This window comes from Carcharhinus amblyrhynchos, chromosome 7 (genome assembly GCF_965287045.1).
Source record: "Carcharhinus amblyrhynchos chromosome 7, sCarAmb.v2.hapA, whole genome shotgun sequence".
NCBI lineage: Eukaryota > Metazoa > Chordata > Chondrichthyes > Carcharhiniformes > Carcharhinidae > Carcharhinus > Carcharhinus amblyrhynchos.
In genome coordinates this window covers 61226445-61243675 of record NC_137330.1, presented here as the reverse complement: position 1 = coordinate 61243675, position 17231 = coordinate 61226445, and the positions used below count along the sequence as shown (strand labels likewise).

The following is a 17231-nucleotide window of genomic DNA, read 5'->3' as shown; positions in this document are numbered from 1 at the left end:
GTTCACTGGGATTGGGTGGGGGGAGGATTTGTGGTGGTGGGGGGAATGGACATGGGAGTGATGGGGATATTGGTGGTGGCTGTTTGGGGCAGGCAGGGGAAAGGGTCCGATCAATGCTGGTGATATTCAGGGGGTGCTGGGGTGGTGCGGCGGGTGCCAGTACTGACTTTTTGGGGGTGGCATCTGTTGCCAGCAATGGTTGGGGGAGGGGGGAACCGGCGACGGCTGTTTGGTGGATGGTGGGCGGTGGGGGTTGGTGCGTGGGGTGGAAATAATGCCGGCTTTAATTGTGTGGAAGGAGGGGGGGTATTGTTTGAAGATGTTGGCTTTAATCCCGAGGTGAATGGAGCTCCTGAGACCTCCATGCTGGGATGGGGAAAAGTTTTTTTTTCCTGTCATCGGGGTGTTCTTTTTAAATGGCACCCCGATCTCAGTACAGTCAGGCTTTATTGGGGTGTTTAGGCCTTGCCCCTCAATAGGGCGATGTGAATCATGCCCACCTGTTTTTTGACTAAATGTCAGAAGGTCAGGTGAGAAAACCTGCCTGTTTTTCTCGAGGCAGACACGCCCGGTTCAGACAGACCCTGAAGTGTTTTCAGAACTCCATCTCAACTAGTTCTATGGAATAATTATTTCTGAAAGTCTGCACAAAAATTATGTGTTGTAAATAGCGCTGATGCTATTGTCCTCTTTTAAAACAGTGTTGCCCTCTCCTTCCTGTTCAGCAGTAGTAGGGAGTTAATTGGCAGTAGATTGGAATAGAAGATGAGAAGTCAGATACCACCGTTCTGTGGACGGACAATGAACACATTGTGATGTTTGATGACAAGATTGAAATATTTTCTAAGTTTTTTGTAATCTTTATCTGAAACATCCAGTTGTGAATGTTGGTGGATAGTGAAAAAGCTAACTGGAGAAGGGGGCTCCACAAACATGTCACTCCTCAATGAGGGGGGTGCCCAGCTTATCTGTGCAAAAAAAAAAGCATTTGCAACCACCTCCAGTCAGAAGTGCCAAGTGGATAATCTATCTTAGCTTCCCCCTGAGGTCTGCAGCATTCCAGATGCCAGTCTTCAGCCAATTCAATAATCCACATATCAAGGAACAGCTGAAGGCATGGAAATAGCAAAGACTATTGACCCCGACAACATTCCAACTGTGCTTCAGAAACAGCTGCACCAATAGCCTAACTTTTCCAGAACAGCGACAACATTAGCATCTACTAAACCAGGAAGAATATTGCTCAAGTATGTCCTGTCTACCGAAAGCAGGACAAATCTAATTATCATTATATCCATTTACTCTCAATTATTAGTAAAGTGATGAAAGATGTAATTGACAGTGCTATCAAGTGGCAATTACTAAGACATAACCTGTGCATCAACGCTCAGTTTAGGTTCCACCAGGTGCATTCAGCTTCAGACCTCACCCAGTCTTGGTCCAAGCATGAAAATAGCCACGTTCCAGAGGTGACAGGAAAGTGACTGCCCTGGACATCGGTGCTTAGATATACTTTAATTTTTATACAGTGATTCTACTTTAATAATAGGCACACATTGTTGATTGTTGCTGAGCTTAATTGTACAGAGATTATGTTTGTCTGAAAATGATCTTATTATCAGAAATATATTTATGGCTATAGAATTCTTCTAAGTTATTTACTTTTAAAATAATGCTATTAAAGTGGACATTTTTTTTTTACACAGACAAAAGCAGCTGGCTACAGGATGACTGTGAAGATGTTGACACAGCCCAGTGTCCAGAAGGGTAGGATTGCTTTAGTTACTTCAAATTAAATATTGTAGGTCAGTTCATGGAGCCTGGTTAGGGGCAATCAAATGAACAGTTATAAGTTTGGTTATCCCTGTTGTTAATGGCAGTATGTGTACATTTTGATGGCGTGCTTCGTCGGCTTAGGTGCTCAGCTCAATATCTTGGCTGCTGTTATGGAAGGTACTGTGAAGAAATTAACTGCTTTCCTATATAGAGAGAGAGGGATAGGAGGGTGAATGATTCTTGCACTGCTCTTACCTTGACCTTTGGCTGATGACTTGTGGCTAGAATTTTAAGGTTCCTGCTACATGCGTGAAGGGGCCTGTAAAATTCCATTGATGCCTTTCATGCCACCTACCTGGTAGCAATACTGAGCACAAAACTTCAGGTGGTATACCTGCCCTTGTGCCAATGAATTCCTCAGGTAGCCAATTAATAGCCACTTGTGGATCACTTCCTGCCCCAGTTGCAAACTTCTGGCCAGCAGGGTGAGGTCAGTGATAGGTAAAAAGGTGCCTTGGACAGGAAAAGAAAGGGGGAGTGCTTCTTTCATGGACCCCCTTTTCCAATTAGTGGCTCCTGCCCCAAGGACTGCTCCTAGCCCGGATATCCCCATATCCATGTACACCTCCTGCTCTATCCACCTCTGGACCTCCTATCCTGGCCATGCTGAGAGCGCCCCAACTTACTGTCCTCTGGCTCCTGGTTGTTCGTTGGGGCCTGGATGCGGTGCTAGCAGTGGCTGGGTCTAGAGTGCTAACCATCAAACATATTGGCTGGCAATGCTCAGCGGTGGGACTTCCTCCATAGATGGGACAGAGGCTGATCTTAAGCCAGTGAATGCTTCCTGGAGGACTAAATATCTGGAGGGTAGCCTGCTGGAGAAGGGACACATTTTAAGATTATATTTTTGGTGGAATGGCAAACTCCGCCATCCAGAGAAACCTGCCTATGGATCACTCAGAAAGAATTAAAAGGGAAGATTAAATATTTCAATCCCTGGCCATAGCTATCAGATCACAGCTTCGATAGAAGCTATTCATTTTGCCTCAGTGTTGCTTGGTTATTGAGAGAAAGCATCAGCCAGGACTCCCATATATAATGGATATTGGGAGGACTGTTTAGAAGGGTTATTAGGAGAGTATCTGAAGAGTATTAGAAGGACTCATTGCAGTATCATTTGAAGGGCTTTTTGCATTGGCTCTTTTAAAGAATATTTTGCGTGACAGCTGCACTTTTTTTATGTAAAGCTCCCTGTAGCAATTGACTGCATTGTTAATATCTCTGGTCATTCTTGAACTACACTCTCTACCAGGCCATTGTGTCTTCAACCTTTTTCAAGGTATAATCAAATGATTTTGAGCTAAATGTTTTGGTTGGTTGTTTTCTTTGCTGGTTATCCCTGCTGTCCTCCCCCGGCCTGTGTTATTCCATTTCTTTCAGTTTCTCAGCAGAGCCACCTCTCCACCAGAGACAAGTAATGGTATTTAGCTCACCTAATCCAATTTTCTCGCCCATTTCTACTATTGTCTCTTGGATTTTCTCAATAAGCTCCACATTGCCTCTGAGTCTAATACTTTAACATGGAACAGTACAGCACAGGAACAGGCCTTACGACTGTTTATTTTGCGCTGAACATGATGCCAAATTAAACTAATCCCTTCTGCCTGCCCTTGGTTCCTGTCCCTTCTGCCCATAACTTTCTCCATGCACCATACATTCATGTTAGATGAGGCAATCTCATTCCATGATGTTTTCAATAGCCTTAACAATGTTATAATCCTTCCAAAATTCCTTTAGGGGTAAGAGGATTGTCAGCTTCCATTTCCCTGCCCAGTAGTTCTCTGTGGGAATAGGCCTCGATTCATGGGCTAAAAATGGAAGTGATGTTAGGTGGCAGGATGATCACTTGGACATTGCCACTGAGGCATCAAGAGCTGTAGGATAGCCAGGAGCATTGTCCAGGAGGAGCAATGCTTCTTTATTTTGGCAAGATCATTTGCGGAACTATAATCTTTAACAGTTGGACAAAAGTACAATGGAACCCAATGCTCAAAATTTGCTTGAGTTACTCATGCTTTCTTCTTTGCCCTCCACACTACTGACAGCCTATTCTTTGACCCTTCATTGCCCTAGCCTTTTGGCAATGGTGCACAAGCATCAGTTTTACTTCAAAAGCACTTGCTGCATTTCCAGTAAGCAGCAATATCAGGCAATCTTCTGCTGCTTTAAAGCCTGACACACACTCTCTTTATTTCCCTTTTTAAATGTATGTCATGAAAAGCAGCCTTTTCTAGAATAAACTGACCTCATCCAGTTAAACACTTGTTGAGAAGTCTATCCTTCTGCAGCTGAATCCTCTATTAAAACATTATCATCGGCACTGGCAACTTCCCCATTTATAACAATGTCATGCATGTTAGCATGGTTTTTTTTCTACCTTGAAAACCACCCATGACAAGCACTAACTGGTTCTATGTTTGAACTTTCACCATAGTCAATCTTAAGATCATTGTACAAACTTGTCTTGAGTTAAGCATTAAACCAAGAGGCATGCATTGTTGAGTTTGATGTTCAACCCATATGGTCAGCAGTCTTTCCATGTTGATCATATTTCCAATCTGATTATTCCTACTTAATCTAATAATAGCTGAAAGGGTTGTCAGCTTACCCAACTCTTATTTTTATTATTGTTTTTTAATATGGTTCTCACTGTTGATGCTGGCAAGCCAAAAACTGTAGTGATATCCATTGTATGCTCACCTGCTTCAGTGTGCTTTATAATATCTAATTTCACTTGAAGTGTAACTTAATTTTGCTGCCTGTCCTTAACATAAAGTACTTTGTGATCATTGCCTCTCTTTTGGTTTTATATGAATGAATTTTGTGGGTAAAATTAACAAATAATACCACAACAATTCAAGACAACTAAGATGGCGACAGGTGATAGCTCCTGTTTTGCGCAGTTCACATGGTAGCATGGTGCACACTCAACCAGTTTACGCTGTAGAAGGTGGTGAGTTATTAATTCAGTGTTTTAAAGGGCTGAAGACCACTTACAGGGCAGTACAACCTGGGCATAAATAAAAATCTGGGCTGCTTCCAGTCTGTCTGAGGCCCGTAATCTTGTTGCAAGATTGCCTGCTCCCCATTTCGCTCAAGATCGAACTCTTGCAGGCTCAATATGAGAACGGCACAAAACATCCAGGACTACAGTGAAATTAGCACGAAACAGCAGCAACATGATCCGAGTGCTGGGTATTGGACATCAATATTAATATGAAATGACATTGTGCAGGTGGCATTAAGCAAGAAATTCTCACGTGAGATAGTGTTGGTTATTTCATACATACATAAAAACATCAGAGATAAATGTACTTGTATTTGAGAATTCACTTTGTACTTGTTTCTCTGAGAAAATTGGAACAATTTAAACTTGAATTTCTTTCCAACATTCTGATTTTTCCAGGTATTCTCGGCCTCCTGTCATCTTGATTTCATTAGATGGATTCCGATCCGATTATTTGCAGAACTGGAGGAGTTCTATGCCTGTTATAGACAAGCTGAGTAAGCAGCTTCAAAATGGAGAAGAATAAATATAACCTCTTCACTTGTTTACATACATGCATTTTGAAAGTTATTGCTTAAACTTGTTCCTCTCTTTCCACAAATTAGCTTCAATCTTTACTCTTGGTGCAAGTCTCTCTCATTGTGCAAATGTTCAATAGCCATTCCATGTGTCAACTATTCTATTGGTCATCCATTAGTCCATAGAACTTTTTGGCAGTTATATCTTAAAAATTAATTGTGGTGGTGATGATGTTTCATTTTAATCTTTAAGCTGATGGTTATTGTGTATCAGACCCAACTGGAATAGGGATAAAATGGGCCTTTTTAAAAATGTCTTTACAAAATGTACATAATGTTCCAAAGTTTGCCATGGCTCAAGCTTCCAACTTGATCATCAAAGTTTGCAATGAAGCCGAATAATGATCAAGAAAACAGGTAACAAATGGAATAAATTATCTTCACTGCACCATGTATATATTTAAAAAGTGATCTATTAGAATGGAAGATAATTGGAGCAATTTACTGTGCAACTTGCCGCATGTATTGCAGTGATGGGAAGCAGTCCCCCTTCCCCCCACCCCCCACTGTCTGGCAGCAGGATCTTCTGGTCCCACCATTGTCAACAGGGTTTTCCACTTAATGCACCCCTCGCTGCCAGGAAACTGGCACATGGGTGCACCATTGGCAGGACCGGAAGATCCCTCTGGTGTGAATATGTTGTGGAGTCTTCTAATCCTTGCCTCTGCCACCACAAATCATGCAGTGGCCTGCGTGGAAAATCCTGCCCATAAATGTTTATAAACCTCAGAATCTTTCTCCTGACTTGCAATGTTACTTCTCTCGAGAGCAAATTTATAAATAGAGGCATAGAGTACAAAGACACTGAAGTTATGTTTTGGCCTCAACTGGAATTTTATGTTCAGTTCTGGGTAGGAGGATGTGAAGGCATTGAGGAGGTGCAGTAAAGATTTCTGAGTGTGGTTCTAGAGAAACTTCAGTTATGGGGATAGATTGATGAAGGTGCGGTTCTTCTCCTGAGAAAAGATATTAAAAGGAGATTTACAAAGATGTTCAAAATCATGAGGAATCTGGGCTTTCATGGAGTATTTCTTTCACCTCCACTTCGTCCTGGAACAGTGTCTGTGGTGGCTACATTTCACAGAGGGAATGAACTGTGTCACCCCATACAGCTGCAGGGCAAGGTGAGGATGGCACAGCCAATGGATATCAAGGCCATGGTAGCCCTTTATTTCCACATTATGGGATCCTTCCATTCTGGAGCAGCAACATTGTTGACACTCTCAGTTTATCATTCAATTGTTACCTGATGGAGATCATCAAAGCCCTGGAGAGGGGACTTAATTCTCTTCTATCTAACCAAAGAGAAGTAGGAAGAGTGGGCACATGATTGGTCAGGATGGCTCTACATGTGGCTTGGCAGTTGCAAATCGCAATGGGGGGACGTATTGGAGCGGCAAAGTGTTGAACCTGCCGTTGGTGGGTGACCTTGCTCAAATCATCATATTGATGAATACGTGTTCTCCTATCAACAGTCATGTTGCCTTCATCCTTCATCACTCAGCTGTTCCGTTAGACCAGAAGATATAGGAGCAGAATTAGGCCAATCGACCCGCTGAGTCTGCTCTGCCATTCAATCATGGCTAATAAGTTTCACAACCCCATTTTTCTGCCTTTTCTCCATAACCTTTGACCCTCTTACCAATCCGGAATCTATAAAGTCAGCATTTTGAACCGGAGAGTTGCTGCTCAACAAGATTATTTCTGTGAGATGTTGGCTTGGTAGGTTAGAACAGTAATCGACTCTGCTTAAATATTGTCACTACGTTATTCAAACCAGATAAAGGAATTACTAAGATAAGTTATCTTTTCTTGGAAGTAAATAATCAAAATTGCTGTGCCTTGCTCGCTTCAAGCACCTCCAAAGGTTTGTGTTCTGTCCACCCAAACCCAAGATATTGTTGTTGCAACAATCAGTTGTTAGTGCCTAATCTACATTGACCTCTGCAGAATATCATAATTTTACATATCTCTTTATTGAATTATGTCGACCATTTCATGCTCTATTGACTTGGTTTCTCTCGCTGGATACGTTGGAACTTATTCACATTGATCATTATTTTTGCTACTGCTCTGTTTGTTGTTGTGTCCATTTGCAAATTCTGAAATATAGGCTGCGATTCTCCCAAAAGCACTGAACTGGTGGGAAAACTGTTCTGAATCTCGACTGTTTGGTCAATTCAGCTTCTCATCCGAATCTCTGCACTCTGCGTACTGTAGAGTTCCCAATCATGAATCTCATTAAAAACCGAGGGGGGTGGGCATATGCACAGTGGTCCTGATCTGTCAGACTTCCCGTTTGCTGGCCAGCTCAATCGCTGGCCAACCCTGGACCCTCGCAGTGCTACCCCTCCAGCAACCCCCCACAGCCCGATCATGGCCCCCACAACAATTCCTGGGCCAGTCCTGATCCCCGTCCCATCCTGATCCCCGTCCCATCCTGGAGCACCCCGGTGCACAGTCACCCCCCCCAGCAGTGGCGATTTCCCCTTCCCCCACCCTCCTCACCCTGGCAGACCTCCCCGCAGAGGGAAGCCCCCCCCCCCCCCCCCCCACTCCTGGCAATCCATGCACCGGCCCACCCCCCCCCCCCCCCCCCCCCAAGCCTGCTCCAATCGCTGCTCTTCCTCCATCCCAGACCAATCCTGTCTGCAGAATGGCAGCGTGACCCCCCCACCCCACCAATCACCCCAAGACATTGCCCACAATAGGCCCCACACCCATGGCACTGTCCAATGCCCGATGGGCATTGGGGGCACAGGTTGGCACTGCCAGGGTGCCCATGCCCAGGGGGCGTCCCCCAATGCCTGACTCACTTGGGGGGCTCCGATTGCCTTCCCCCCTTTCATTCAAGTGGGATCTCCGGCTAGTTACCCGAATGTGGGGAGCTAATCTAAACCCTGCCAGAATGAAATACCCCTGGCGGGGTGGGAGACTCAATCAGGGCTGGAAAGTTCCTGATAATTAGATTGAAAACATATTTAAAATACATTTAAAACAGATTCAAATTACTTACCTGCCTTCCTGCTGGTTTCCAGCATGGTCTGACCGGTGACTGTTTGCCGGCTCTGGGAGATCCATGTGGGTTCCCAGCACATACACAAATCCCAGAACATGGCCAGCAACACGCATCTCCCATCCCGACCCGCCAAAAAGTTGCACGTCGCGATGGGAGAATCGTGGCTGCAATTTCATCTTCCTCTTCAATTTGTAAAAAATTATATACAATAGCAATCCCAAAAGTGGGGTTTGTGTTATATGACAGCAGGATATCTCTGCCTACACTCGAACACAGTGTTATCCAGCAACTTACTAATTGCGGATCCAATCTACTACGGTATTTGATAAGGAACCACATTGATGGTTATTGGAGAAAATAAAGCTCATGCTGTAATGTGGTAACAAATTAGCCTGGATAGAAGATTGATTGGCTGGCAGAAAACAGAAAATGCCTAGCTGGGTATTTGATTGATAGGATGTGCCAAGTTGTATCTCACAGGGATCTGTGGTAAGGCCTCAGCTTTTTACAATTTACACCAATAACTTAGATGAGGGGACCAAAGGCATGGTAGCAAACTTTTCTAATTAAACAAAGGTAGTAAAGTATGTACTGAAAAGGTTTAATGAGTGGTCAGAAATGAGTGGGCAAAGATGGGGTATAATGTGGGAAGATGTGAAATTGTTCATTTTGGCAGGAAGTATGAAAAAGCAGAGTATTACATAACGAAGGACGACTACAGAATTCCTAGATACAAAGGGATCTAATTGTTTGTCTGTACAAGTCATGACAAGTTAATATGCAGGTACAGCATGCAATCAAGAAGATAATGGAATGCCAACCTTTATTCTGAGAGGAATTGAATCAAAAGTAAGGGTGCTGTGCTTCAGTTACATAAGGTGTTGGTGAGAGCACATCCTGAATACCGTGCGCTGTTTTGGTCTTATTTACGGAAGGGCGTAAATACATTAGAGGAGGGTCAGAGGAAGTTTACTAGCTCAATACCCAGAATGCATGGGTTATGAGAAAAGGTTGGACTGGCTGGGGTTGTTTTCACGGACGTTTAGAAGAGTGAGGGTAAAATCCTGAATCATCTTGACGTGTCTTGGACTGGGAAATGATGTTTCCTCTTGAGAGTGAGTTCAAATCTAGGGTGCGTAATTTTAAAATTAGGGATAGCCCTTATAGGACTGAGATGAGGAGAAATTATTTCTCTCAGAAGTTATGTGATTTTGGAATTCTCTGCCTCAGAACATGGTAGAAGCAGCATCACTGAATATTTTTAAGGCAGAGGTAGATTCATGTTAGGCAAGGGAATCAAAGATTATCAGGGGTCACTGGCAATGTAGAACTTGAATGTAAAACACAAACACAGCCATGATCATGTTGAATGACAGAGCACACTCAAGGGGCAAAACAGTCTAATTCTGCTCCTATGCTATATGTTTGTATATACCTCAGTATCTATTCCTTGGGCCCCAGTCAGTCTTGCATGGGAGTGAACTGGAGCTTTATGTTGACAAGTCAACTAACATGCAGTGAAATATGAATGATGGAATGGAAAATGTTTATCCTGTTCATTATGATTCTTGGCAGGAACTTGTGGCGTGCATGCTCCATATATGATACCAGTGTATCCAACCAAAACCTTCCCTAACCACTACACAATTATCACAGTAAGTAAGCTTGTACTGTTTCATGAAATTAGATGTATGTTCTGTTACACGTAATACTTTGTGATTTACCTAGGTTTATGAAGCTCATTTTGAAATTGACGTACCTTGGTACATTATGATATCTCACATACATGAAGTTTTGTTTAGTTTAAACAATTGTCATTGGCATCATCTGTTCAAGTAATCAAAGTATAAAATATAATTGCATTTATCGTGTTTCACTTGTATTTTTAGACAAAAGTCACCATTTTAATTTTCAAGAACAATGCATATTGATAACTTACCCATCGTACTTAACTCAAGCACAAACCTAAGAAAGGTTTGCATTTTACCTGTCAGGTGTTGTGGTCAACCCAACAAATTGCCACCTGTTTTGGGCACAAGTTGAAACTCCTCCTCGATCAGATTTAATAGTACAGAAGGAAATCCGTTAGCCCATTGCAGTGTGTGAGTTTAGTCTCACTTCCCTGTCTATACTTAGTTGCTTTAAGTGTTGCTTGTACTACTTTTTCTGTAAGCCTACTCCACTTCCTAGCAAAACTTCCTGCATACTTGCAATGAGTCAAATGTGTGAAAAAAAACCCATGAAGGTATGGAACGCCCTTCTTGTTGCCAATCTTCTTGAGGTGCTGCTGAATGAGTTGATGTTTAGAATTGGATGAGATCTAGGAGGGGAAGATGATTTAGTAGTCAGGTCTTGGGGAGAAATGCTACTTTGATGTTTTGGATGATTACTCAGTACTGGAAATTGTTTAACCTGTTGAAGAAGACTGGTGAGGAAAGATAACGTACTTTCCGTAACCTAGAATGAATTATTCTTATATGCTCAAAGGGTTTTTCACTGGTGACTATTTAATGTAAAATTCAAACTGAAAGATAAAATAGGAAGATAAGAATTTGGAGCAGAAGTAGGCAATTCAGCCCTTTGCGTCTGCTCCGCCATTCAATCAAATCATGGCTGATCTCTACCTGGTCTCAAATTCACCTTCCTATCTGTTCCCCATGTCCCTTTAACTCATTTTTTAAAAATTAGAAATATACCTATCTCCTTCCAGAAACCATAGATTCCACTATGCTATGGGGCAGTCAGTTCCACAAATTCACCACCCTTTATGAGAATTAGTTCCTCCTCATCTCAGTTTTAAATCTACCACCTTTTGATCTATACCTGTGACCTCTTGATCTAGATTGCCCAACAAAGGGAAAACATTTGGTCTGTGTTTACTTTATCAATCAATCCCCTTTAGTATTTTGTACACCTCAATCAGATCCCTTCTCATCTTTCTAAACTCCAGCGAGTATAAGCCCAAACTATTTAACCTTTCCTCATACATCAACCCTTTCATCCCTGGAATCAATCTGGTGAATCACCTCTGAACTGCCTCCAATGCCACCATGTCCTGCCTCAAAAAAGGAGACCAAAACTGGACACAATATTCCAGGTGTGGTCTCACCAACACCCTATACAATTGCAACAACACTTCTCTACTTTTATACTCCAGTCCCTTTGCAATAAATGCTAACATTCCATTTGCCTTTTTTATTACCTGCGTACCAATCTTTTGTAATTCATAAACAAAGACACCCAGATCCCTCTGCTCAGAGGCATTTTGAATCTGCTTTCCATTTAGATAATAATGTGCTTTGCCTTTCTATTTTTTGACCAAAACAGATAACTTCACACTTAATCACATTAAGCTCCATCTGTCAAATTTTGGCCCACAGCCTTTCTATATCCATCTGTAAAATCTTTATTTCCTCTTCATTGCCTGCTTTCCCACCTATTTTAGTGTCATTGTAAATTTTGCTATGTTACACTTTGCCCCTGCTTGCAGATCATGTATATAAATTGTAAACTGTTGAGGTCTGAGGACTGGCCCCTATGGTAGCCCGCTAGTTAAAGTTCGCCAGCCAGAGAAGGACCCATTTGTCCTGATCCTGCTTTCTGTCAGTCGGCCAATCCTCAATCCAATCTAGTACTCTACTCCCAATCTTCTGCAGTCTCTACTTCTGGGTCAGTCTTTTATGAGGCACCTTGTCAAATGCCTTCTGGAAGTCTAGATACCACATCCACGGGTTCCCCAGTATGCACCTTGCTGGTTATGTCCTCAAAAAACTCAAGCAAGTTTGTCAAACATGACTTGCCCTTCATAAAACCATGCTGATGATGGTGGCTTGAGCTTTGTCTTTCCAAATGTTCAGCCACTTCTCCTTCATGATTGATTCCAGCAATTTTCCCACCACAGAGGTCAGGCTAACTGGCCTATAGTTTCCTTTTTGTCTCTCTCCCTTCTTGAATAGGGTCATCATGCAGTTATCATAGTGTTCCTTTGAATGTGGTGAGTTTTTGAGCTGAATGGATTGTGTGTTCCAATGAATGAGGTGGCAAGGATTATATCTGCAACTCCATTAACATGGATTAATTGTAGAGAGGCCCAGTGCCCACACATCAGACTTTGTTTAAGGAGTCTACTCTGTTCCAATTTCACATCCACTTGGACTCCACTTTGGGAGCTATCGATGTTCCACTTTCATGCTTGATTTTTTTTTCATTTTACTTTCTTTAGCAAACTAGTCTAACATCTGAATTCACAGCCCTGCTGCTTGCACAAACTAGCGTAGTACTTATTTTCCCAGTAAACCTTACCACTCATCTTTCTATTCTATCTGTGCCAAGTTCCAAAGAATTGGTCCTACCAAACAGGTACCATGATCACTTCCTTGGTGGACAAACAGCATCATGTGAAATCTGTAAATGTTTTTTTGAAAAGGCAACAAATAATTGAGGCAAAATAAGTTTCAATAAAATATTGAAGTAAACATTTTTGTTCTACGTGAATTCTGCAATATGCTCAGCTTATTTATAGTAGAGTGTGTGAAGATTTTTACTGCTCATTGCTTATCCCATGGATTAATGGAACAAAATTTCAAGTACTGCCAAAAGTTAGCTCACATGAGCCACAAATATATCAAGCAGCATTTTGTTTTTGTTGAAAGTTTTTATTATTTCTGTGAAGTTTGGTTTGTTACAATGTAACCACTGATTACATGCTGTGGTTGTCAACTAACTAGCTGATCCAGTATAAATAGAAAGCAGATGGGGATTGGGAAGAACCTTTGTGATCCAGGGTGCGGCCCAAGTGGTGGTGTAATGAAATTTTTTATTAAAACATTATTTGATTTCCTTTGTGAAGTGGCTTTTAAACAATACTTTTCACTGTACACTAATACATGTGACAATAATAAATCAAATAAAATCAAAATTTTAATTGCTTGCTATTGGAGTATCCTTACTGTTGGATGAACATTGGCAGCAGAGGATAGTAACCTAAAATTAATTTGAAAAAGAGGAATCAAGTTTATAGTATTGGTATAGGACAGCAATGGCTTTCTCAGTGTTAATATGAAAGTCAAGTGTAGTATGAATCTGGGACACTTACTTTCGCCTTACACGGAGTGCGTTTGTTCCAGTCATTGATGAATGTGTCAGCTCTCCTCCATGATAATAAATGTTTTGTTCCTTCACATCTTAGCTGCCAAATTATTGAAAATCTGTTCTCTCAAGTTGCTCTGAAATCTGCTCAGAAACCTAGGGGATTTTCACAGCAGATATACATTTACTTGTGACTAATAAATAAACTTTTTAAATTTAACTTTATTCAGCATTTTCTTTTTTCCCTAAACAAAAATGTGGTTGTTCACCAGCATTTGTCATACACTGGTGTGTAAAAGTAATAAGGTTTCTGAGTTGGAGTGTGGACAGTGTGCCAGGAAAGTAGGCCTGGAGACAGTCCATTTGTGAAACAAGCAGCACCCTGAGCAAAAGACTCATCGGTCATTCATTATCTTTTAAAACTTGTTTTCTTTTAATTTTCTGATCTCTTTCAAACATTCACTGCACTTCACTATATATATATATAAGTACTTGGAAAAGTCAAAGAATCATAGAATCTCTACAATGCAAAGAAGATTTGTGATAATAGAAATGCAGAAGTAGAAATACAAACCTTTATCTATTTAACTCTTACCCTTTTATCATGTCATTGTCATTTACAGCACAGCTAAAATAAGAGAAAATTTATCCTCAATTACTGATTTGTCGGTTTGTGCCGTGTGAGCCACGACAGATCAGCCATGATCTTATTGAATGGCGGGGCAGGCTCGAAGGGCTAGATGGCCTACTCCTGCTCCTATTTCTTATGTTCTTATGTTCTTATGAGTATATTCCTTTAAGAAAGTTTGTGGGGGAGAATCTGTTTGTGGCACTCTGTGGTCTCTGTCGATTTTGATCTGCTTAAAAATTGAAGATACTTTTAAAAGCTAAGAGAAAATCAGTATTGTACCTCGACTTTGTGTTTGGGTATTGCACAGAACTCCATGGACATTTTTTGTGCACCTGCTGGATGAAATCCTAACTTCAGAAATAATGGAGGGATGGGACTATTTCCAGGTCCTTACTAGCCGACGGGATCCTTTTAGACATCATTGGAATTGGTGCCTAATTAAGGATAGAGGGTAGTTTTTCCTGAGTTTGTAGGCACAATCAGAGTGTCTGCAATCTTGGAAGGATGCCACTAGTGTACTCCACTAGGATACTCCAATAGCAAGCAATGCCACTGTAGAAGGGGAACTGGGAAGGCACCTCCAACTTGTTACACCCACTGAAGAGGCCTTAATTACAAAAATATAATATATGTGCCAACAGCTATCAGGCCACCCAGTTGGAGGTGAAGCTTGGTCTGTGGCCTGCTGATCCCTATCACTCTGGTGTGGGCAGATTGAGTATTAGAGACTTTGCAGTCCCACCGGCTGATCATCAGCAACCTTCCTCCAAGTATCTGCTAGATCAGAGATGGGAGGTTCTGTCCCCAATCTGCCCACAAGTAAGTGCTCAACTACGCAAACTATCTACTAAGCGCTGTTAGGTGAGTAGCTGTCACCAGTGCTACCTTGTCTCTGGTAATGTCGGTTGGAGGTATGAATGTGTCAGTCCACTGATCAATTGTTGTCATTCCTTACTTTCCTTCAAACTACCCTTGTGGGATTGGGAAGAATCTGCCCACTGAGAACAAAGTGAACAGTGGCAGAATGGTTAGCACTGCAGCCTCACAGCGCCAGAAACCTGAGTTCAGTTCCAGCCTTGAGTGATTGTTTGTGTGGAATTTACATGTTCTCCCTGTGTCTGCATGGGTTTCTTGCGAGTGCTCCAGTGTACTCCCACAGTCCAAAGGTATGTCGGTTAGATGGATTAGCCATGCTAAACATGTGAGGTTACAGAAATAGGGTGGAGGAAGAGGGCCTTATTAGGATGCTCTGTCAGAAAGTCGGTGCAGACTTGACAGGCTGAATGGCTTCTTCTGCACTGTTTCTATCTACTTCACTTCAAGCACATCTTATTCCTTAGTGCTGCTTTCTTATTTGTCCTGCAAACACTAGTTATGATGTACAGACTGACCTTTCCTTTTTTGCAATGCTAAATTTTTGTTATTCTTTCATGGAATGTGGGTGTTGCTGGCTGGGCCAGCATTTATTGCCCATCCCTAATTGCCTTGAGGGGATATTTCAAGGGTCAACCACGTTTGTTGTGGCTCTGGAGTCACACATGGAGTTGGGGGTAGGGTGTTAGCGTGGATAGAGGATTGGTTGTCAAATAGGAGGCAGAGAGTGGGGGTCAATGGGTGCTATTCGGATTGGCGGTTGGTGACTAGTGGAGTGCCTCAGGGGTCGGTGCTGGGGCCTCAGCTATTTACCATTTATATAGATGATCTGGAGGAGGGAACCGAGTGTAGGGTGTCGAAATTTGCTGATGACACCAAGATTGGTGGGACGGCAAATTGTGCGGAGGGTGTGGAGAGTCTACAGAAGGATCTAGATAGGCTGGGCGAATGGGCCAGGAAATGGCAAATGGAATTTAATGTTGGCAAGTGCGAGGTGGTCCACTTTGGTAGGAATATAGAACATAGAACATAGAACACTACAGCACAAACAGGCCCTTCGGCCCACGAGTTGCGCCGATCAGCACATTTGTTCTGCGCTGTAATGTTCTATGTTCTATGTTCTATGTTTGATCACATCAACACCTATCTATAACCCCCAATCCCATAAAACCCCATATACTCATCCAGAAGTCTTTTAAAAGACCCCAGCGAGTTCGCCTCCACCACCACTGACGGCAGCCGATTCCACTCACTCACCACCCTCTGAATGAAAAACTTACCCCTAACATCACTTCTGTACTTTCCTCCCCGCACCTTAAATCTGTGTCCTCTCGTAGCGACCATTTCAACCTGGGGAAATAGCCTCTGAGAATCCACTCTATCCATTCCTCTCAACATTTTATAAACTTCTATCAGGTCGCCTCTCAACCTTCGTCTCTCCAGGGAAAAGAGACCCAGCTCCCTCAACCTAACTTCATAAGGCATGCCTCCCAGTCCAGGCAACATCCTTGTAAATCTCCTCTGTACCCTTTCAATAGCTTCTACGTCTTTCCTATAGTGAGGCGACCAGAACTGCGCACAGTACTCCAAATGAGGCCTGACAAGGGTCTTATAAAGTTGCAGCATTACCTCCCGACTCCTAAACTCAATCCCTCGATTAATGAAGGCCAGTACACCATACGCCTTCTTGACCACCTCTTCCACCTGCGAGGCCGATTTAAGAGTCCTGTGGACCCGGACCCCAAGATCCTTCTGCTCTTCAGCACCACTAAGACTCCTGCCCTTGATAGTGTACTCGTTCATCCCGTTGGTTCTGCCAAAATGGACGACTACGCATTTATCCGCGTTGAAGTCCATCTGCCACTTCTCCGCCCAGTCCTGCATCCTATTTATGTCCTGCTGCAACTTTTGACATCCTTCCAGACCATCCACAACACCACCGACCTTCGTGTCATCAATGGTAGGAAGGACTATTACTTACGTGGCGAAAAACTGCAGCAGGCGACGGTGCAGAGGGACCTCGGGGTCCTTGTGCATGAGTCGCAAAAACCCAGCTTGCAGGTGCAGCAGGTGGTCAGGAAGGCGAATGGGATGCTGGCTTTCATAGCGAGGGGGATTGAATATGAAAGTAGGGAGGTCTTGCTGCAGCTGTATAGGGCACAGGTGAGGCCGCAGCTGGAGTACTGTGTGCAGTTTTGG

The 17231-nt window shown here is 42.7% G+C and overlaps 1 protein-coding gene across 1 annotated transcript in view; it reads left to right on the top strand.

Moving 5' to 3' along the window:
• Positions 1 to 17231, top strand: part of LOC145344993 (ectonucleotide pyrophosphatase/phosphodiesterase family member 3-like) — a 127340-nt gene that overhangs the window by 44370 nt on the left and 65739 nt on the right. The window contains exons 3-5 of the mRNA XM_080192433.1: positions 1707 to 1767; positions 5243 to 5340; positions 10016 to 10095. Of these exons, the coding sequence (XP_080048559.1) occupies positions 1707 to 1767; positions 5243 to 5340; positions 10016 to 10095 (239 nt within the window). The remainder of the gene's footprint in view (positions 1 to 1706; positions 1768 to 5242; positions 5341 to 10015; positions 10096 to 17231) is intronic.